This window comes from Anolis sagrei, chromosome 3, assembly GCF_037176765.1.
Source record: "Anolis sagrei isolate rAnoSag1 chromosome 3, rAnoSag1.mat, whole genome shotgun sequence".
Classification (NCBI taxonomy): Eukaryota; Metazoa; Chordata; class Lepidosauria; order Squamata; family Dactyloidae; genus Anolis; species Anolis sagrei.
This window is the reverse complement of record NC_090023.1, coordinates 72,899,496-72,920,319: the sequence shown is the minus strand read 5'-3', so window position 1 is coordinate 72,920,319 and position 20,824 is coordinate 72,899,496. Positions and strand designations below refer to the sequence as shown.

General features: G+C 37.2%; 1 protein-coding gene across 4 annotated transcripts in view; it reads left to right on the top strand.

The window, feature by feature from the left end:
* Nucleotides 1-20,824, top strand: part of BRWD1 (bromodomain and WD repeat domain containing 1) — a 69,074-nt gene that overhangs the window by 35,427 nt on the left and 12,823 nt on the right. For 2 of the 4 annotated variants that reach the window (XM_060770323.2, XM_060770321.2), the window contains exons 23-40: nt 384-576; nt 2,120-2,251; nt 3,161-3,268; nt 4,600-4,724; nt 4,809-4,891; nt 5,364-5,475; nt 6,792-6,853; nt 8,352-8,507; nt 8,744-8,864; nt 9,904-10,029; nt 10,496-10,571; nt 10,758-10,799; nt 10,981-11,127; nt 12,032-12,184; nt 14,035-14,210; nt 16,310-16,542; nt 17,291-17,503; nt 18,486-19,349. In XM_060770323.2, coding sequence (XP_060626306.2) covers nt 384-576; nt 2,120-2,251; nt 3,161-3,268; nt 4,600-4,724; nt 4,809-4,891; nt 5,364-5,475; nt 6,792-6,853; nt 8,352-8,507; nt 8,744-8,864; nt 9,904-10,029; nt 10,496-10,571; nt 10,758-10,799; nt 10,981-11,127; nt 12,032-12,184; nt 14,035-14,210; nt 16,310-16,542; nt 17,291-17,503; nt 18,486-19,349 — 3,122 coding nt within the window. Of the gene's footprint in view, nt 1-383; nt 577-2,119; nt 2,252-3,160; nt 3,269-4,599; nt 4,725-4,808; nt 4,892-5,363; nt 5,476-6,791; nt 6,854-8,348; nt 8,508-8,743; nt 8,865-9,903; nt 10,030-10,495; nt 10,572-10,757; nt 10,800-10,980; nt 11,128-12,031; nt 12,185-14,034; nt 14,211-16,309; nt 16,543-17,290; nt 17,504-18,485; nt 19,350-20,824 lie in introns of all 4 variants that reach the window. The other 2 variants (XM_060770320.2, XM_060770319.2) reach the window with 1 other exon arrangement.

Here is a 20,824-nt window from a genome sequence, read left to right as displayed (position 1 = left end):
TGTAATAACAGTGATGAAATCCCATTCATTAGCTCTGAACCAGACTGTTTCTATGGTAATCTGATAGAAATAAAAATAAACTTGTTAGCTCCTTGGTATTCATTATGTACAGTGCTCCAGAAAATACACTGCTAAAGAGTGATGGATCATCATCTTGGTGTGCTAGACAATGTGACATTATGCTTTTAACCCTTTAAAGCCTACATATGTGACTGTAGAGAATACTAGCTGCAGAACAACTAATCCATTAAATTACCTCTGTACATGATGTAATCTAGCTCAGCCTTGTGCAGTTCAGGTCTAAGAAACACAGCACAAACACTGAAGCACAAGTACTATTGCAGTTAGACCACTTAATTTGCTTTGTGATTGTTTTTGAACAGTGACTCCTCAAGCCAGTATTCTGATTGGATTGCTGATGCAGGGATCAACCTACAGCCTCCTTTAAGAGCCTCTCGCCGTAAAGCTCTTAGATACTGTAGTTCTTCTGAAGATGAAATATCATTGGGGAAAAAATCTCCCCGTCAAAGGAGAAAAAAAAGACGAAAGAAATACAAATCAAAAAGACATGAGAAGGTATTGTTAGTTTTTGAATCTATTTTTGGATACAGGCATTCTATTAATCATGTTAGATTTTGTCAATACCTATTTAGTGCTAACATCTTAAATTGCTTTTCGTAAATATCCATGAACTACGTAGAGGAAATACAGCAGGCAATATAAATGATATATTGTAAGGTTTTTTTCTCCTTTGGATAAAAAATGAAAAACATTTTTAACTTTAAAATTATTTTTTAAAATTGTGTATAGTGCTTATTTAATTCCTTATCTTTATCTTTCCCCTTTATTCTGGCAATAAGACTTTTCCATTTTGCCTCCTGTTTGAAGTAGGGAGGATGAATACTGTGATCTGGGCCATCATATTAAATCCAGGTCTTCACTCTGTTATGGTTTCTGACTGACCCCCCTCCTTTATGTAGAATGTACATAAAAAGTATTGTGTAATAAATACCTGTACAATATTCTATTTTATTTTCAGGTTCCCTTTTCTCTGTGCATATCTATATCTATCTAGATAGAAGTCATAGTATACATGTATGTATGTTGGTTTGGTACCACAAAGACTCCTACATGACATGATGGATCTGGCCAAACTTGTCACACATACCCTTCATTATCCTACTTTGAATAATTAAGAGGGTTTGAACTAAAAAACCCCCCACAAAACATCACCTGAAGCCCAGAGCAGAGGGAAAGAAAATGAATAAAGTGGATTTAGTGTGGCTCACTATGTGACTGGGAAATAAAGGGAATGAAGCAAATTAGCTGTTGCTAGGAAGGAAGGAGAGAGGGAGGGAAGGAGAAAAAGAAGAGAAAGGAGGGGGAGGGGGAATGAAAATTGGAAAGGCATAAGCGGAGGAAAGAGAAAGAGTGTGTCCACTGTTGCCAGAGTGTTGCCATGGGGACATTGTGAGGTAGGCTTTCTCTGAGCTGGAGAAGGGGGAAAGTAGGTGGGCAGCGACCACTCTGACACCCAAGCAGTGCCGGGTATATAGTAACTGTATATATGTTTAAGTGTAGTTTCATTGTTTTCACCGAACAGCAGAGAAACTTCTGTAAGCACACTATATACATATAAACAAAGTGTAACAATTAACGATTCTCTGCAAGTCTGTATTATTTACTGCCAAGTACCTGAGTGACTGTGATCTATTTAATTGTGTAGGGCTTGAATTTGGATATCTGCATTCTGTTCAGTTCATTAGATGGCTTGGCACAAAGAATTCAGTTTTTTTTATGATCTCCACTTTTACTTATGCACAGAAATTCCATGTTGTGTAAACTAAGACAAACATTACCAAACGTTTCTCCATAAAAAAATCCATGCCTAAAATCCAATTTCTGTTTAAGGGCCCTTTTGCTTTTGGATGAATTATGATTGACTAATCTTGTATAGTTTAGTATTCTGTGATAGCTGGGATTGTAAATGGATTGTGATGGTATTACAGCAGGAAAAATTGGAACCTGGATAACTTTATATAAATAATCTTATAAACATTCAATGAATGGATTATTAGCAAATGTAACACTTCATTTTAAACTGAACATTTCTTATTAGAATGTTGAACCTGAAGTGGATGCCTCTCATCAGACTTCAGACCCAGAACTGTCTTTTGAGTTCCATCCTCCAGATTGGATAACAGACATGAGACTCCGAAGATCTCCTTTTGTCCCACAAATGGGTGATGAGGTGAGAGAATTTATACTGTGCCAGATAATTTGCTGTCTCTTTGTAGTATCATAACTGATTCCAGACCTTTAACTCCCTGCATTGCATGGGAGAGTAATAATAGCAAATAATACTGTCGTGTTCCTTTTTATTGACAGTAGAGTATTTCTTGAACTTTAAAGGAATGTAACTGATCACATGTGAACCTTGGCTGCTTCCTAAGTGGTCCTTAAAGCCAGTAGTACTCAATCTACTTTTCCCCATAGCCCCTCTGACTGGTCTGTAGCAATTAGGAAGACTTGTTTATCTGCTACTAGTAGTGGCAGGGAAATGGATATTTCAGTGGAGGTTACTGGAGATTAGAGCACATTGTGCTTTATGTATGTGCACACATGTGCATGATTGATCCTGCACCAATATTAGATTCAAAAATTGGAAGTTAAAAGGTATGTGCAAACCTGTATTAAGTCACAAAATGAAGAACCAGATTGCTTTTGCAGTATATAAAAATACCTGTAACATGTTATTAGCCTATCTGACTACACACAGCTCTCTGAGTTCGTTATTAAGAGATACTAAAATGTAATAACTGAAAGCTAATAAGGGCTCTCATGAAGATCTCATAAGACAGTAGTGGCAAGGAATGTTCTAAATGCAGAATGGCAGAATATAGCAGAATTAGTCCCTGTACTCAGTTTCTTGTTTTGGAAGAATGGAGTATACAAGAGAGACTAATTGTTTTATAGCTGTTTTCATTCAGCCTGGTGGCCTGCAATTTTGTTGAGGAATAAATAGTGAGTGCAACGGGCAAATGAATGGTCATTATCTTCAAGTAATTAATGTAACCAAACCTGATCTGAAACTTTCTAACTTCTGTCAAATTAATTTTATACTTTTGACTCATTAACTGACAATAATTTTTTATATTAGGTGATATATTTTCGACAAGGCCATGAATCTTATCTTGAAGCTGTGAGAAAGAACAATATTTATCAGCTGAATCCTCATAAGGAGCCATGGCGAAAAATAGTTCTTAGGGTAAGACTGATTTGTTGCTGGCTGTATATTCCTTTGCAGAGTAACTTAGAGTTTTTCTCATCAGTTGCCTTACAAAAAACAGTAGACAAGAATATTACAAATTGGAGGGTGAAGTTAGTGAATTTCATAGCATAGTGAGGAATTTAGGTTTCCTACTTCAGACATAATCTGCTAGCTGTCATATAGGTTTATGTGTCACTTAATTCCACTTAAAACTATGACATTCCACTATTATAGGAATGGGCAAATTGTGCTCCATGTTCTGCATGTGGCCCCTTAGGGGCTTTCTTATAATGCCTGAATCCTTGTTGATGGTCTCCTACACTATTATCAAATATTTTAAAAATGATTATTTCTACTCCTGGAAGCTTGCAGAAGGGAGATTGTTTCATCATCCACAACTTGCTTTGCGGGGAAGTTTACTGGAGAGAAAAACAAGACCACCGTTAGCAGTAGAGCGTGACCATCCAGATACACTATTTTATTGCCTTCTTTCTTTTTCCTCCTTGAGTAAAGTTGTTGTTGTTTTGCATGCTACAATGTGCACACTGATCCAAGTTCAATTCAGTTACAGCATTTAGAATCTTGGTATTTATTAATGTGTGCTCTAACAATGTATAAACATTGCCCTTGTTTCTGTTGATATAAATCTGAGGCTTTATGGAGAAACAGTTCAAGAACTGTATGGAACAGACCATTTTTGTCTGAGACAGGGGCCATGGTCAGAAGTTGTTAATGGGCCACTTCCATGACCTTTGAAATGGATATAGGACATCAAATGAAAATGGATATGAGACATAAAATAAAAATGTCCAGCCACTGTCATAGAATTTAAATGCACAGTTCACCAACAAGAGTTCTGACCAGAATTTAGAAGAGGTGAAGAAATCTGGAGGGAGGGAAAGTGAGTGATTTGGGGGTAAGGTTACTATCACTTGTGTAGTCCGTGTTGAGAGAAGAAAAGGCTGAATAGTTTTGTAGAAAGTATAGTTGTCCCACAATGATTCAGTGCTTCTGATTCACTTGTTTGGAAGCAGAGATCCATGGAGGCAGAAGCTGCACCTATCCCTTTTTTCATTTTCTGGATATTCCTAAGGAAAGATTAGATCTATAAAGAAAATATGTGAACAAGCACCTCTGTTCAATTACTTTCCATCTCATTAGGGCTTTGTGTTTTGTATCTAAAGAGTCACATGTAGAAAGAATATAGTGCTTTTCTTTTTAGCATTTGAAGTATATATATCCTGAATAACTTTCCTCCACAATTATAACAAGTGTCATTATACTAATATCAATGGGCATCTTCATTATGTGTGTATCTTCTTGCTTAGGAACAAGAATTGGTGAAAATCGTTGGGATTCGTTATGAAGTTGGTCCTCCTACGTTATGCTGTCTTAAGCTTACTCTTATGGATCATATTACAGGGCATCTTCAGGACAAATCATTTTCTCTCAAGTACGTATGATTTCCATGTAGAAAATATGTACAGAAAAAAGGTCATTGTATAAATCAGATAACTAAATTTAATCTTCTTCTTAGATACCATGATATGCCAGATGTTATTGATTTCCTAGTGTTACGTCAATTCTATGATGAAGCTCGGCAAAGAAACTGGCGACCTCGTAAGTGTATCCTTCTCAAATGCTGGGAGTGTCTTGTCAAATGCTGTAAAAAAGGAAGGAATAGTGTGGCATTTGTAGTGGTATACTAATATTGATACTTGGTTGCATTCATTATCAGAATCCAACTAAGAGCTTGAACACTTCGCATTGAACATTTATTGATAGGACAGTGGAATGAATAAGTGTGTCTTACTGCATAAAAAGTAGGGATTTGTACTTTGGAAAATGTTCCTTTATCCTTATAGTGAACTCCAAGTTTTGAGGACTTGAGTTTTGAGTCTTCCAGGTTTTTCCTTTGCCTACTTTGATATCAGAAGAATGCAAGTAATACAATTCACAGCTTAATGCATTTGTCTTCGAGAGCAACTAGTTAGAAAATGAAATGAATAATCACCATTTTGCATGTGACCTATTGCTAGAAATGGCTCGAATCTGAATTGTATAATATCTGATGGACTTTTTTTCCTTACAGATGACCGCTTTCGTTCAATTATTGATGATGCTTGGTGGTTTGGAACTGTTTTGAGCCAAGAGCCTTATCAACCACAATATCCAGACAGCCCTTTCCAGTGCTATAGTGTTAAGTATGTGCATGGTGGTGTTTATTTTAAGCTGGTCATTTCAGATTGATAATTAAAACAGATTTTAAAAATATTTGCAGTGTGTGGCAGTGAAAGCATGTAATTGTTTATAATGAAGAATGGGATGACAATAGGAAAAACAAGCCCTTTCTCACTTTTTCTTTATGTATTCGGATTTTTCAGTGAGCAAGACTATACTGAGCATACACAATCTGAAATCTCAGGAATAATGTAATAAAATAGCCGAATAAAGAGGAATATGGGAAATCATGATTGCTTTGTATGGAACTGTACAAAGATTGAGCTGCAACTGTAAATGTGCTTCCTAGGAAATAATCTGCAACTGTAGGAAATAAGCTCCATTGAATACAGTGGGACTTATTTCAGAATAAATATGCATAAGGATTGAACTGCTCGTCCTCTCTTTGCTCAAATGTTAGTTCTTCTGCTGACTAATTTCTATAAAATTACTTTTTTAGGATCAGAGAACTTGGAATGATTTAATTGGTAATTCTGAATTAGAAGGACACAATTACCATTATAACACTATTGAAGCCCAGTGCAGTTTGGAATTAAAAAGATTGTGTCAATTGCCTTTGAATAGGCGTTTTTCAGTTCAAAATGGTTTAGACATGAACATATGTTGCTTGATGCATCTTGGAAATAATTATTCATTAGTTCCTAGTTTTTACACCAGAAAGAAAAATAAAGATCCTTGGCCAAGGGACATTTTTTCATTATAAAATATGTATTATTAACATAGCAAAGTTTCACCAATGATGTAGTAGCTATCTGCCATCAAGTTGACTAATTAGTGGTGACCCTAGGAAAGATTTTCAAATCATTTTGTCATCAACAGGGTCGTGACTTCTTTATTAGGCCCATCCATCAGTAATATGATCTTCCTCTTTTCCTACTGGTTTCTCCCTTGCCGTCTTTCCTAGTGAATCATGCCTTGTGGCATATCCAAAGTATGATAGTTTTCATGTAGTTACTTTGGCTTCATTTATTTGCTCTAGACAAATGAATGAATTTTATTGTGACAATTACAGACCAGGAGTATGTAGCATTAAAACATTTAAATCAGGGTTTTAAAAAATTACATTAAGATAAAAACATTAAAAGCAGAAAGTCTGCAACATTGACATTTAGATCAATGATTCAAAACATTAAAAGCAGAAAAGTCCCCAAAACCTTTCTGCTCTAAGGCTCTAAGTTTCCTAGAACCTGTATTTTAAAAATACTACTTTTACAGTGCCTTACATTAAAAGCAATATTTTCTGTCTGAATATATTTTTGCTTTTGCATCTATTTATTAGATGGGATAATGGAGAAATTGAAAGACTTAGCCCTTGGGACATGGAACTGATTCCAGAGAATGGTATGTAAAAATAATTGGCTAGAATTTTTCTTGCTAACTGTGCAGAAGTATATGTATTTCCAATATATCCTGTAATTTTTCTTCTTGGTCTCTGTGAAATCAAAGAAGTGAATTTACGTTGCCCGGGCAGGGTCCAACGGTGGCTTTTTGCTAAGCTCTGATTTTTGAGTTTTGGCAGTAACCCCGCCTACTCCCCAGCACATAAAAGGTGCCCTGGCCTGCGGCTCTCCAATTCCCCTTTTTCCACTGTTGCAGCAGCTCTCTTCTGAAGCTTTGCTCTTGCCTTTGTGCTCCACGTTTCTTCCTTCTTGCTGTCGTGATGTCCACCTTGCAGTCTAAACGCTGCATCCAGTGCACCTCGAAGATTCCAGACTCTGATGGCCACTCGAAATGTCTCCTCTACCTTAGGGAGAGCCACCTTGTTGGGTCTTGCCACCATTGCCAAGCCTTCACAACTCAGGCCAGACTTCGATTGCTCCTCTGTCAACAAGCACTGGTTCCATCAATTCCCTTGATAGGGCTATCGCAGACATCCACTACTCAAGGGCTTCAAAAGCCTCAAAGACTTTGAGACTGTTGAGACAGAATGCAAGCTGTGTGGTTGTCAAAGCCTCTCAGTCTTCTAACTAGCAAAACACTATCCTGACCAACAGAGAAGGGAAACATTTCAACTCTGTAAACAGCAAACTTTACTTTGGAGTATCCCTCCTAACTGGAGTGGCAAAATATGCAGGGAACTTTGAAAGAAGAAATCCATCAAAAGAAGGAAGCCCCTTCAACCATCCTTTTGCAGAGCACAGCATGCTGCCTTGTCACTTCCTGTTGCCTCACCCTGTTCCTAACTATGAGTTGTTTGTATGTTGGATGTTTGTAACTCGGGGACTGCCTGTACTTGGGAGAATGGGCAGGGTTACTGCCAAAAAAAATCTGCCTAGAAGTTTTCAAAGAGGCTCTGCGCAGGTGCAGAATATTCAGTTGTGTGAAATCACAGGTGACCACTTGAAGAAATACAGTTAAAGGTAAGTGTCCTGTCCATAATATTGTTTAATTGATATATATTAATTATGGTTCCTTAGAAATCTTTTACAAATATATTAAAAGTGTGCTTGCAAATGAAGTAAGTCATATGTGTATGCTTAGTTCATTATAGTGAAGCTGTAGTGGTAACAGTGTAGCTGATGTGAGCTCCTTTTGAATATTCAAATAACTCAGTTGAATTTGGTCAATAATAGCTCTTTAAAAAATTGTCTTTGCACCACATACTTTAATCATGACATTTAGTTCATATATATCTCTGACTTCTTTTTAGTTGGAATCATTCCCAGAAGTTGGCATGTTTGAATAGGCAAATGATGAACAAGGGACTGCAGTTTTATCCATTTAAGAAAAAGAAATGATATTGTTGTCTTCAAGTTGTATCATAAGAATTGATATTTTTAAAATTGGTTGCATTTCATCCCCCCTTTTTTTATCCCCTATATTTGTTTTAAATAAGTAGTTGAGCCACCTGAGGAACTGGGAGCCAGTGTTTCTGTGTCTGCTGAAGAGATGGCAAAACTATTATACAAACCTCAAAAGGGAGAGTGGCAAGGAGGATCCCAGGATGAAGAATGTGAAAGGATTATTTCTGCAATTGATCAGCTTCTAACTCTTGGTAAAGATATAGAAATCTAAAAAATAGATTTGGAAGTAGGGGATGAGATTGATGGATTAAGATTAGAATATTCCCTGCATATATGTTTTGTGATGGTAAGTACAATTTGTTCCAATCTGTTTGAAGTCATCCAAGCAAAGTTTAGCTCATGTTAAAATACTGTGTGATTAGTTTTGTGAAAATTTGTGTATGGCACATTTCAAGTGCTTTAACTGACTGAAATTACTTTCTGACAGATATTTCAGCACCGTTTGCTGGTCCAGTTGATCTGAATACATATCCAAAATACAGTACAGTAATAGCTTATCCAACAGACCTTTGGACTATTCGGATGCGACTACTTAACCGGTTTTACAGGTTAGTGTGATGGGGCTTTAGAAAAAAAGAATATTTTTCATTTTTAAAAGCTGGTGAAAAGTTAAGCTACCAATACATTTCCTTCCAAAGAATATTTTGTAAAATCTTCATGATAAAAGAATATTCATATAGAGTGAATTGATGAAAGTGCTATATGTTATTCAGCGCACAGTCAATTTTAACTTCAGTTGGAAGTTGTTTGTTTGTTAACTTTGAATGTTAAACTGGAAAATCCAGAGTAAGATCTTCAAAAGGTCCTCTTCTTGGTGCATACTCAACCTTCAGAACTGCTATGGTACAGGTCATTGCTTTAGCCACAGCATCTTAGTATTTTTAGTAGTACAAAGGAACAGTGAGTTGTTCATAACCATATATGAGAGTTTTTTCTTCTCTTGAGAGAGGAATGGCATACACTTTGGAATGCATGTCTAAAAGCTTTTCCTCTTCCATGTAAGTGCAGGATAACAGACTTCAATCAGAAACAGGCAAGCTGTTAAGGTGCTCACAATAGTCCTTTTATTGCAGTCTCATCACAGAAAGATTCAAAGGTGTCTGGTTTTCCTCCTCCCTTCCCTTCTCTGCATCTTTCCTTTTTATTTTCCGCCAGCCTCACCCTTCACACACACTCTTCCAATCACTAGGCTGCTGTTCAACAAGCCTTGAGCCACTGTTTGTGTTTCTTCCTGTTGAATTAGGGCAGCGTGCTGTCCTCTCCAAGGGCTGGACCCTCTGCCTTCAACACCCCTCACACCATAGAATATGGAACAATATACCTGGCTCTTACTGCTTTTTGTGTTTTTCATCCTCTTTCAGTATTTGTATGTGGATTTTCTGTTGGATTAAAATATGTTATATAGCGTCACAGTTCTACTCAAACATGGCAAATGCAGGATATTTTTATGTAGAGTGCTGTTAGAACATCAATGAAAATTCAGATACTTTCACTTATAAAAGATCTCCCGCTTTAGTAATATTTTTGCATAATAACTCTTTCCAATGATACTTTAAATTGTATTCTCTTTATATACTTTAATTATAGGAGACTCTCTGCATTGATTTGGGAAGTGAGATGTATTGAGAGCAATGCCCGCACCTTCAATGAGCCCAATAGCACAATTGCCAAGTCTGCTCAAAAAATCACAGATCAACTCTTAGAATTCATTAGGTAAGTGAAGTATTCCCAACTCATAATGAATGCAAGTTCAGTGCATAAAATAAAATCAGAATTGTGTTATTTCTGGCCATTGCTAGTGGTGTCAGTTTCTGTAAGAGTAGTTTTAAAAATACTAATTATAGGCTTTTCAGCTGATACCTAAACCATAGCCCATATTCAGTATAGATGTACGATTGCTTCCAGTAGCTATTGTGGTGGGGATATGGTTCCATGTAAGTTATCAGGCTGGATGTATTATCACTTACTATTATTACCAACCTTTAAATTTTCCTTTTGTCTTAGAAAGTGAGCTGAAACGTTAATCAGATTTGTTTGTTCGCTACAGCAAGTGCATTTAAAAATATGTTCCTGGTTCAACATTATTTCAAAAGACAAATTTCTGCTGTGTTAGCTGTAGATTTGTGGATAGCCAAGAACTGAAGTTTTTTTCCCTAAACATAATGTTTTTATTTTCCAGAAACCCAAACTGTACAGATATTTTTGAGTTGAGTATTGCAACAAATAGCGAGGATAGCATTGATGCAGCTGAACTGGTAATAAAAAATACATTTTTATTCTTATGTTGTACATATTTTCATTTACAGTACTGCTGTTTTAGAGCTCTGTTTTTCTTAAATCACACCAGTATTGACTTTGCATTATGAATTTGCTAAGTAAGATGGTGTCTGGCACTTTATCTCTGTTCCATAATGTTTCAAAATGTTTTGTTTGTTTTGTAGGATGATGAAGAGGCTTACATACCAAGAGCACAATCTAAAAAAGTAAGTTAGCCTGATTCAGCCATAATTTTCACCCTTTTCGGAAGATACTAGCAATTTTGCAGTTTTGTTGCTGTGTGGAATATTATAGTCCAGTAATATTGATGTCATATCCTAATGTCTTAGGTATATGTAGACCATTCATTGATGTGTTATTTAGGCATATTATACTTCTGTCTTAAAGCGGCAGACCATGAAGAAGAAAACCATTGTGAAACCTAGCTTTGATGGAAATAATTGGAAGAAGCAATGCATGGAACTTATAAATTTAATTTTCCAATGTGAGGATTCTGAGCCATTCAGACAACCTGTTGATCTGAATCAGTACCAAGTAAGTTACTATTTATTGATGAGACTATGATTACTTTCTTTCACTTTATAGAGATAATCTCCTCTGAGTTTCTTAACTTGAAAAACAGCCAGGATAATTACAAGATGTTTGTTTGAGATTAATAATGCAGAACATTAAATTCCATTTGGCATTGTATCAGCTTTTTCAAACCTGTTTTGGACTCTTAACTCCTGTCATTTTGACCTTTGTGGGTGAGTGGAAGTGATACCAAGATGGAGAAGCTCTATGAACAGTGACTAAATGCAAATGATTGACCCATGTATAAATTCACATTGAAATACCTCATGTTAATATTATTGTCACCAATACTACGATGCATAAAGTGTTCCAAAGTAACCCCAGTTTGAAATTAATTTAATTAATTTTGCATCTTTCCTTTCTCCAGTAAAACTGAAGATTGCTAACAGTACAAATTAAAACATTAAAGAGAATAAAACCTGCTGACACCAGTTTTAACAAAGCAGTGTTTTGCAAGTTAAAACAAAATACCCATGATTTGAGATTTTTTCACAAGGACAATTTTGGAAGAGTATGCATGGAAGAGAAAGACATTGCAAAAATGCAGGGTTTTGAGATTTACTCTCATATTTCCAGAATTGTCTTATAGTTTGTTCTAACATTCTTCAAATACTACTCCCTATGGTGGATTAAGAAATACGAATTTCAGAATTGGTCCATAAGGTTGTATGTTTAAAACTGTGTCTATCCGTCTGTCTTATTTATCTCACAAATTATAGTTTATATTATTCACCTGGGTTATACTGCAAACTGTGTCATGTTTGGCCTTGTCAAGAGCATATGCATATAATAGAAGCCCACCCCCATTTTATTTCGCAGCCCCAAAATGTTTAAATAATGTAGTCATTTTGGTTTCTTTATTTAGGACTACAGGGAAATTATAGACACACCAATGGACTTGAGCACTGTAAAGGAGACGCTAGAAGCTGGAAATTATGACACACCAATGGAACTATGTAAAGATATCAGATTAATATTTAGCAATGCTAAAGCTTATACCCCCAATAAGAGGTCCAAGGTAACATTTCTATATTATTTTCCATAACAGTCCAATTTGCATTTAGATTAATTAAAGAAGGATTGAGGCAGTGTTGGCATTGAAGGGTGAAAGAAAGTGTTACCAAGGTGGAGAAGGGATAACTTAAGTTACAAATACCTAAAACCACAAGTTGTACTTATCTAAAATGATACTGTATACATTTGCTAAACTGTGTGAAACTAATGCAGTTTTAAACTACATAAAATAGTAGGAAGTGGTCAGAGATAAATTGGTTCATTTGGATGTGTAGGATGTGTTTATTGCATACACCTCCTGAACATGATGTCTACATGTAAGTGGTTCTTGCCAGCAGCCATTGAGTTCGTTTCTTATATAAAAAGTGACAAACATTTTTTTTAAACTATGAATGACTGTTTTCCCTCTAAAAACAGTCTTGTAGACCTTTAACATTTTATTACAACATGTTGAACATGCAGGTTTGAAATAATATAGTCAAACAGGTCATACAAATTTTACAGATTATAATAGAAAAAATACCTGACAAATCAAATAAAAAAACCACAAAAGTGATTTAAATACAACTAATAAAAAGCTTGCCAAAATAAAAGAAACTATATAAACCAAAAGTGAGGAGGAGCAGAGGAGCCTTCTGATCAAGGTGAAAGAAGAAAGCGCAAAAACTGGGTTGCAGCTAAACATAAAAAAAAACCCAAGATTATGGCAACAAGAATGATTGACAACTGGAAAATAGAGGGAGAATATGTGGAGGCCGTGACAGACTTTGTATTTCTAGGTGCAAAGATTACTGCAGATGCAGACTGTGGCCAGGAAATCAGAAGACGCTTACTTCTTGGGAGGAGAGCAATGTCCAGTCTCGATAAAATAGTAAAGAGTAGAGACATCAGACTGGCAACAAAGATCCACCTAGTCAAAGCCATGGTATTCCCTGTAGTAACCTACGGATGTGAGAGCTGGACCTTAGGGAAGGCTGAGCGAAGGAAGATCGATGCTTTTGAGCTGTGGTGTTGGAGGAAAGTTCTGAGAGTGCCTTGGACTGCGAGAAGATCCAACCAGTCCATCCTCCAGGAAATAAAGCCCGACTGCTCATTGGAGGGAAGGATACTAGAGACAAAGTTGAAGTACTTTGGCCACATCATGAGGAGACAGCAAAACCTAGAGAAGACAATTATTCTGGGGAAAGTGGAAGGTAAATGGAAGAGGGGCCGACCAAGGGCAAGATGGATGGATGGCATCCTTGAAGTGACTGGACTGACCTTGAAGGAGCTTGGAATGGTGACGGCCGACAGGGAGCTCTGGCGTGGGCTGGTCCATGAGGTCATGAAGAGTCGGAGACGACTGAACAAATGAACAACAACATATAAACCAAGCAAAAGCTCAATGAAAAACCTAATCCAATCTCCCAGAATTTTAAAAATCTATTAAAAATATTGGGAAAGGCATTATGGTATCATTTGTAGGTGAAAAAATGGAGCTGTCCATTCTGCTGGCTGTTTCTGTTCAAATAATTAACTTAGTGATTGACCAATTTGAAATAATTCTGTTGCAATTTAAAAGAGAGCCAAGCTATTGGCAGAATAGCGCCCCATAATTAGCTAAATGGAATTCTGGGCTGTAGTGAATTTGGGAAATAAGGTATAAGCTCAGAATTTAAGTGATGTGCCAATAGCAGTTTTACTTACATAAATTGGTTCTACACTAGTCCATAATGGCCAATATAAACAAAATGGCATTAACTTATACAGTCATTTAAAGGGGTAAATCTCACATAATTTATGAATTGTGTTTATTTTTGTGTTTGAGAACTTGGCTCGAGTATTTTAATGTTCACTCTTTATTTCCCAATATAGATTTATAGCATGACATTGAGAATATCTGCACTGTTTGAGGAAAAAATAAGGAAACTCCTCTCTGACTTCAGAACTGGACAAAAATACAACAAAAGATTGCGGAGAGGCCGGAGAAGTCAGAAATACAATAGAAAATTGCAGGGCAAGTCTACAGAGTCCACTACCAAAACACTCCGGTAATCTCCTAAATCAGACTTGGATCTAACATTATATTTCTCATAGCAGAAATGGCTGTACTGTTGGAACTAGGATGAGGGCTCATCTTCATGATCTCTGTGTCTCACACAAATGGATTTTTATATCAGTGCAGAGACCATATCAACATGTTCTGGAGGTGGTTAGCTTTCTGGGAACCTTGTTCCTCTGTGTACTATGCATGATATTACCCACTAAGCTATCATCCCTTCATTTTCTCTCACTTCTTTCAGTGTGGTCTAGTGTTGAATAGTTTTGCTTCTATTTTAATCTTTTTCTTCATATTTCACTAATTACTTCATATTTTTCTCTATCTGTACCACAAACCTCCTCTCCCTTCTGTATCTTCTGCCTTTTTATTTAAAAATTGTTCCTTGTGTCAGTGAAAAGGGTCATTATCTAACGGCCATACTGAATGCTTACTCTGTTTGAGAGTCGGGCATAACACTACATACACTAGACCTGCTGCTGATTTACTAATCAAGTTCTGAAAGGTTGGGCTTCTCGTCTTCAGTTCACTTCTGGCAACAATCTACATTTTGGATCAAGAAGCAGCTTGTAAATTGGTCTTCATCGCGTTTGTTACTAAATTGTGTGACAAATCTGAAGCCCTTTTTGGCTTTGAAACTGGCAGCAGAAACGTCAGGACCAATGCAGCTTCCTGGTACTGAAAATTATGATGTCACAGGCTTTGGACCCATTGTCCCACTCTTATAAGAGTTCAGACCCTGAGGCACAGAATCTACAATAATTAATAGTCTGAAGTCAAGAAGCCATAAACCAGAATTATGTCCAGGTAGAGGGCGCTCTGTGGTCACGAAGAGTCGGAAACGACTGAACGAATGAACAACAACAACAAAAGAGGTCAATGAGTAAGCCCAAGTGCCATAAATCCAAGATATACAACAACAGGCTTTGGTGGTCACAAGGAGGACTGATGTTGCATTCAACACCAGCCTTTTACCAAGCCTGATAGTATTTAGAGAGTGCATCTCACAGCTGTGGGCAAATAATCCTTTGCTACCTCTGGGGGCCTGTGCTGAACACTTAATTTGACTTTGGTCAAAAGAAGTGGGATATCTCTCCTGCAGCAAAACATGGGTGAAATCTCAGCTGAGGCTTTAGTAACTACTTCTCTAGCTATCAACACCAGCACCAACTACTGAGCTTATTGTTACTACAACTCAAGTTACAATTACTCCTCCAACTTTGGTCCTGACTGTTTTGTTACAGTTGCAGTCTGACACTAGTCAGCACACAGTGGGTTTCATTTCCATGTCCTCCATCAATGCAGATTGTGCAGACTCCCAGTTGTGTGATTGGCAGAAATAACGAAGAATAACTTTTATCAGACATTACAGATTGGACTGTAGTGCAAAAGCATTTGCAGGATTTGGCCAGGCTACTCTTTATTCTGTTATGCAGTGACCTGACCTACCACCCATTGCCAAACTTCATAGTAATCTATTTGTGTGAGGCCCAGAGACCACAAAAGAAGATGATTTAACAGGCTGCTTACCTGTAACTGATTCTTTGTGTGGTCCGCATGCCCTCACACAAACCCACCCCATGCCTTCCCCTCTGTTTAGGTCTCTGCCATTGCTGGATTTAGTCATTGAGGGGATGTTAGCTTGGTGGGAAAAATCAACTGCAGTATGAGGAGGGCAGCCTCTCTGCTCTAGAACATTCCAATAGGATCTCAGCACAAGCATGAAAACTCATGTTTGTGAAGGCATAGACCCCAGTTACACATAAGCAATCTGTCATACCTTAGATTCCACTTTAAAGTAGCATAGTATAAAATTGTGCATCTGATCAGATGAAGAGGTGTTGGCTAACTGAAAAGGTTAACAGAAAATGTATTATCAGATATTTCTGCAGTTTAATTTTTATATGTATTACTGAAAGTGTGGGTGAGACACTTCTATTTATGAATACTTTCTAAAATTGTGTTGCATCTTAAAATTAATTTCATAGTACAAATTGCAGTATTCCATAAAGTTGAAAAACATTTTAAACACAAAGAAATATTACAAAATCTATATTCATAAAATTTATATTGTCTTACTTTTTTGTCAAGAAATTCAAAGCAGAAGCAATGCAAATCTCAGCCAAAAATTCAGTCTGAGGCAGAAGACTTATCTAACCAAAATAACTCATGTAGAAGCATCTGTACAAGCCTTAAACTAAATACAGGCAGCTGTAGCCGCAGCATTGCCAACTTATCTTCAGACTCCAATTCTGAATCTTCTTTTGGGCAATATGTACGAACAAGAAGCACGGCTGTGCTACGCAGTTCCACGTTATTATCAGGTGAGTAATCTATGAAGAAAACATGTTGCAATAACTTGTAATAGTATTTGCAAACTCTCCTGTGTCTCAACCTGGCTGTCGATTGAAGCAGGCAGATTCCTACAGATAGTAGAAAAGAGAGAACTTAAGATGAAGGGCACTGTCATTTCCTGCCTCTTATTAGGTACCTTTGGGAGACCAAATGATGGGTAATTACTTTTTTCTGTCCTTCCTTGCTTTTTGAAAGCATTTAAAAATTATTCCTCCTGTTGATCCTATGCTTTATGTGATTTTTTTACTGTTTCTAGGGGTGTCTGGACAATTTGAATCTCTCATCAGGTCTTTTTTCCCTTCATTATTTTGGAGGTTTAACAACAGGAACATCAACAGGAATATCAGCAGTGGATTTGCTGCTAGTGCTTCTCAACTGTTAAACTTCCAGTAACTCTTCTTTCATGTGTCTTCTTCTTTTTTTTCTTTTTTTCTTTTTAAAGAGATTCTAGAACACAGATTTTTACAAAGGCTATGATGGGCACAAAAGTTTGTTTCATTGGAGTGAATAATCTATTGTATTTCTTAGAACTCCAGAATTTTGAATACTTGAGATCCATTGTTAGCAACAATTTGTTCAGAATCTTTTGTCAACAGAAAAAAATAGCATTTGACCGGCATAAGGCTACAGAAGAATTCAAAATTTATTTTTATCTTCCCATGCTGTTAAATCTGGATACTTCTGGTGAGTTGTAAATATCTCTAACTTTGTTCTCAGAAAGTGAACTAGAGCAATCAACAATGGATTCATCTTCAAGTAGTTCAGAGGAAAGCAAAGAAAGTTCTCCAGCTATTTCATCTTCTTTACCATATAATGGATTACATGGGAAAAAGAAAAACTTAAGGGTTACTAGAAATAGAGCACATAATCAAAAACAAATAAAAAAAGATGTTGATTGCAGAACCAGAGTTGCCCACTCTGTTATGCCAGGTATGTAGCTCTGTATTTATTTTGAAATAACCATATCTTTTGTCCCCCTTTCCCAAAGTCAATAAAATATACTAAGAAAGACAAAAATGCATAACATTGCTAAAATAACTAAATTAACTATCCTAAATTTTATATTAGCCTTAATTTTGAAGATTTGTCTCCTAAATGATTATTTGTTAAACGTAATTTTACTATGTCATATCTAATTTGTTGTAATGTTTTCACTATTACTTGATGTGGGTGCTAATTTTTTTAAATTTATGATTGCTTTGGTTATTTTGGTTTTTGATTGCACTTTATGGCACTGAATGTTTGCCGTTGCCGGTTGTAAATAGCCGTGAGTCCTCATGGGGAGAGAGGGCGAGATAAAAATAATGTTTTATTATTAGTATTATTATAAGATATTAAAGCCAATAGTCACACTAGATTATAACAAATATCGCAGCAAAGAGAAATGTAATCAGATCACCATTCTAAAAAGAGCTTAATATTAAATTTTAGTGTTTTTTGTTAATGAGAAAATGAGCATATCAAGTCTCCCTGGAGACTTTTCTTGCTTATTAACTTTATCAGCAAAGCTTCTGGTAGTTGAAATGACTCCCTGAGTGCTCACCACTGGGTGTTATAGAAGATATGGAGAGGTCATGCAGCAGTAGGACTTCCTGTGCTAATATATGCAAGGAAAGGTCAAAATCAGTAGCTCAAATTCCAAGAAATTAAAAGAGAGGCAAAGCAACTGGCAGGATGCGAGTTTGGAATTTTTCATTTGCATATATGCTAGCTTAGGAAAATGCTATATTAAATGCATCCTTTCCAAGATCTTTTCAGATAACTCTCCTGATATGTTATCAATTGTGTGAGAACTAACATATAAATGATTTTCTGGGGATTCAAATGGTAGTAGTATGCCAGTAACATAAATTAAGGGTAGTGTACAACTTCAAAAATATTTGACTTTTGTGCACATTTGTATTATGCCTAGCTTCTGAAGAGAATGAAAATAGTCAGAGAACTGCCAGAAAAAGAATACCAATGAAAGAAACAGATACTTCAAATGAGCTATGTAGAACTACAAACAACAGGCGTGGGAGGCACAGAAAAGTTCCACGTAGAAGTGCTACTGTGGCAGCTAATAAATTAAGACTTATGAGTGATGTAGAAGAGGAGTGCTCTAGCTCAGAAAGTGCTGTTATTGGATGTAAAAACAGAATATTGCCTCATCGTAGTGCCTCTGCTGCAGCCAGAAAAGTGTTGCTAAAAGACTGTGATGAAGAAAGTTATTTTACATCTGAAAGTGAGAAAGAACAATTTGACGTGAGAAGTCCCTGTCAAGATAGTTATCCTCTTCGAAAAAGGCATGTTAGAGAGTCTGAAAGTGGAAGCTCAGATTCTGATTGTGGTGTGCAAAAAACACCAAAGTGCTATCATATTAATGGTCATAAACAGAGAGTTGTTTTTCACAAACCTTCCAAATTAAAGGGCATAATGGACTCTTCCGAAGACAGTCCTCAAAGTTCCATGCCAGAAGAGAGGGTTGTTAAAAAAACTGCATCTTTACACAAAAAAGATGCCAGGAGCAACTCTGAGGAGGATTCTGAGCCAGAGAGAGACAGTAGTTTACCAAAAAGGTTAGCCACTCACTGCAGAAAAGCTAAAGTTTTAAGTGATTCAGAGGAAGGAGGACAGTCGGAGAAAGAAGATAAAAATGCTGTTATTTCAGAGAACAAAAGCTCTCCTAAGACTTCAGGACAACCCACCAATCGCTCCCACTGCTCGTCTAATTTAGAACAAGGAATGGATAGCCGTAATTCAGCAGAAAGGAAGAAAAGGGAAGCTACCAAGAAAGGTGATGTATGAATGGATCAAGCCCAGTAATTTTTGCTTTCTTTAGTTTTAAAATGCTCTTTCTTGTAATGCACACGGGAGTTGTTGCCACAAAAGTGAAAATGTGGTAGATTTCACTTTGTTGAATAAAATATGTCTAAATAATTGTCTCTAGGAGTTAAACCAACCTACATCCACTCAGGATTGCAACCCTAATAACCTTGCTAAGCATTGTAAATATGGTTGATTAAAAGAGTTCTTTTCATATGTTTCTTAAACATGATTTCTATAGAATTACAAATTAAGCTCAGTATAAATGATAATGGTAGGTTACATACCTGTGACCATCTTTCTTCGAGTGGTGCTCTGCGAATTCACACTTGTGGAGAGACTGCGCCTGCGTGGGCTCCAACGGAAACTTCTACATTTTAAAAACTTTCAAGTTTTGGCGGTAACCCCGCCCAGCCCCGGCAGGGGATAAAAGGGCGCCCCGCGCACACCGATCCAATTCCTACGCCGCTACGGTAGCGAGAAATTGGAGGTTTGCATAGAGGGGAGGCTGGGCGGGTTAGTGTGAATTCGCAGAGCACCACTCGAAGAAAGATGGTCACAGGTATGTAACCTACCATTTTTCTTCGTGGTCTCTGCGAATGCACACTTGTGGAGACTAGCAAGCTCAGGTCCCGGAGGCGGGAAGAATGCAAACCGACTAGTCAAGTCAAGGGCCAAACAATTTTATTAAGTGCAAACAGTTAGCAAACAAGAGATTGTAATCACTTCCGAAGAAGGGTACAGTGCATAAAACTTATGGGAGTACGTGATCCTCCCGGTCACGCGAGGGTGACCAATTAACAGTGAAAGACACTCAATAAATGAGGGCATTCGTGAACAATAAGAACCATCTCATGACCCTTGAATTAAAACACATGGTGATTTTCGCAGACACTCATTGCAATGAGGGCACATTAAGTAGTTACACAAAAACAGTTTTGTTAACAAGTGCAAAACACATTAGCAAGGCAAAAAGGCGTCGATATCGACACAAACACTACCCGTGGTGAGCCTCATTAGGCTATAGTGCAAGGTTGCCTGTGCCCCAGGCAGTAAGGCATCAAGTAAAAAGGTGCAACTACATTCACTGGCACCGGTAAACAGTCGAGTTCAAGTAAAACATGGTAAACAACACTCAAACAATGTACGGTACCGAAGAAGCCCTCGGTACCGATCAGCACAAGGAAAAGGAAAAAACACCTGGTATCAATCAGCACAAGGAAAAACACTTTGCAAGTGTTAGGAAGGACATGATTCCAAAATCGCCCTCCCAAAGGCCATGTCAGGTGTACACCTGGTATTTAGTCTATAATGTGAGACAAATGTCTGAGGATTCTTCCAAATGGCCGCTTTGCAAATAGCGTCCAAGGGAATCCCCTTAAGGAAGGCCGTCGATGTCGCCATAGCCCTGGTTGACCGAGCCCGGACAACCAATGGGGGTTGCTG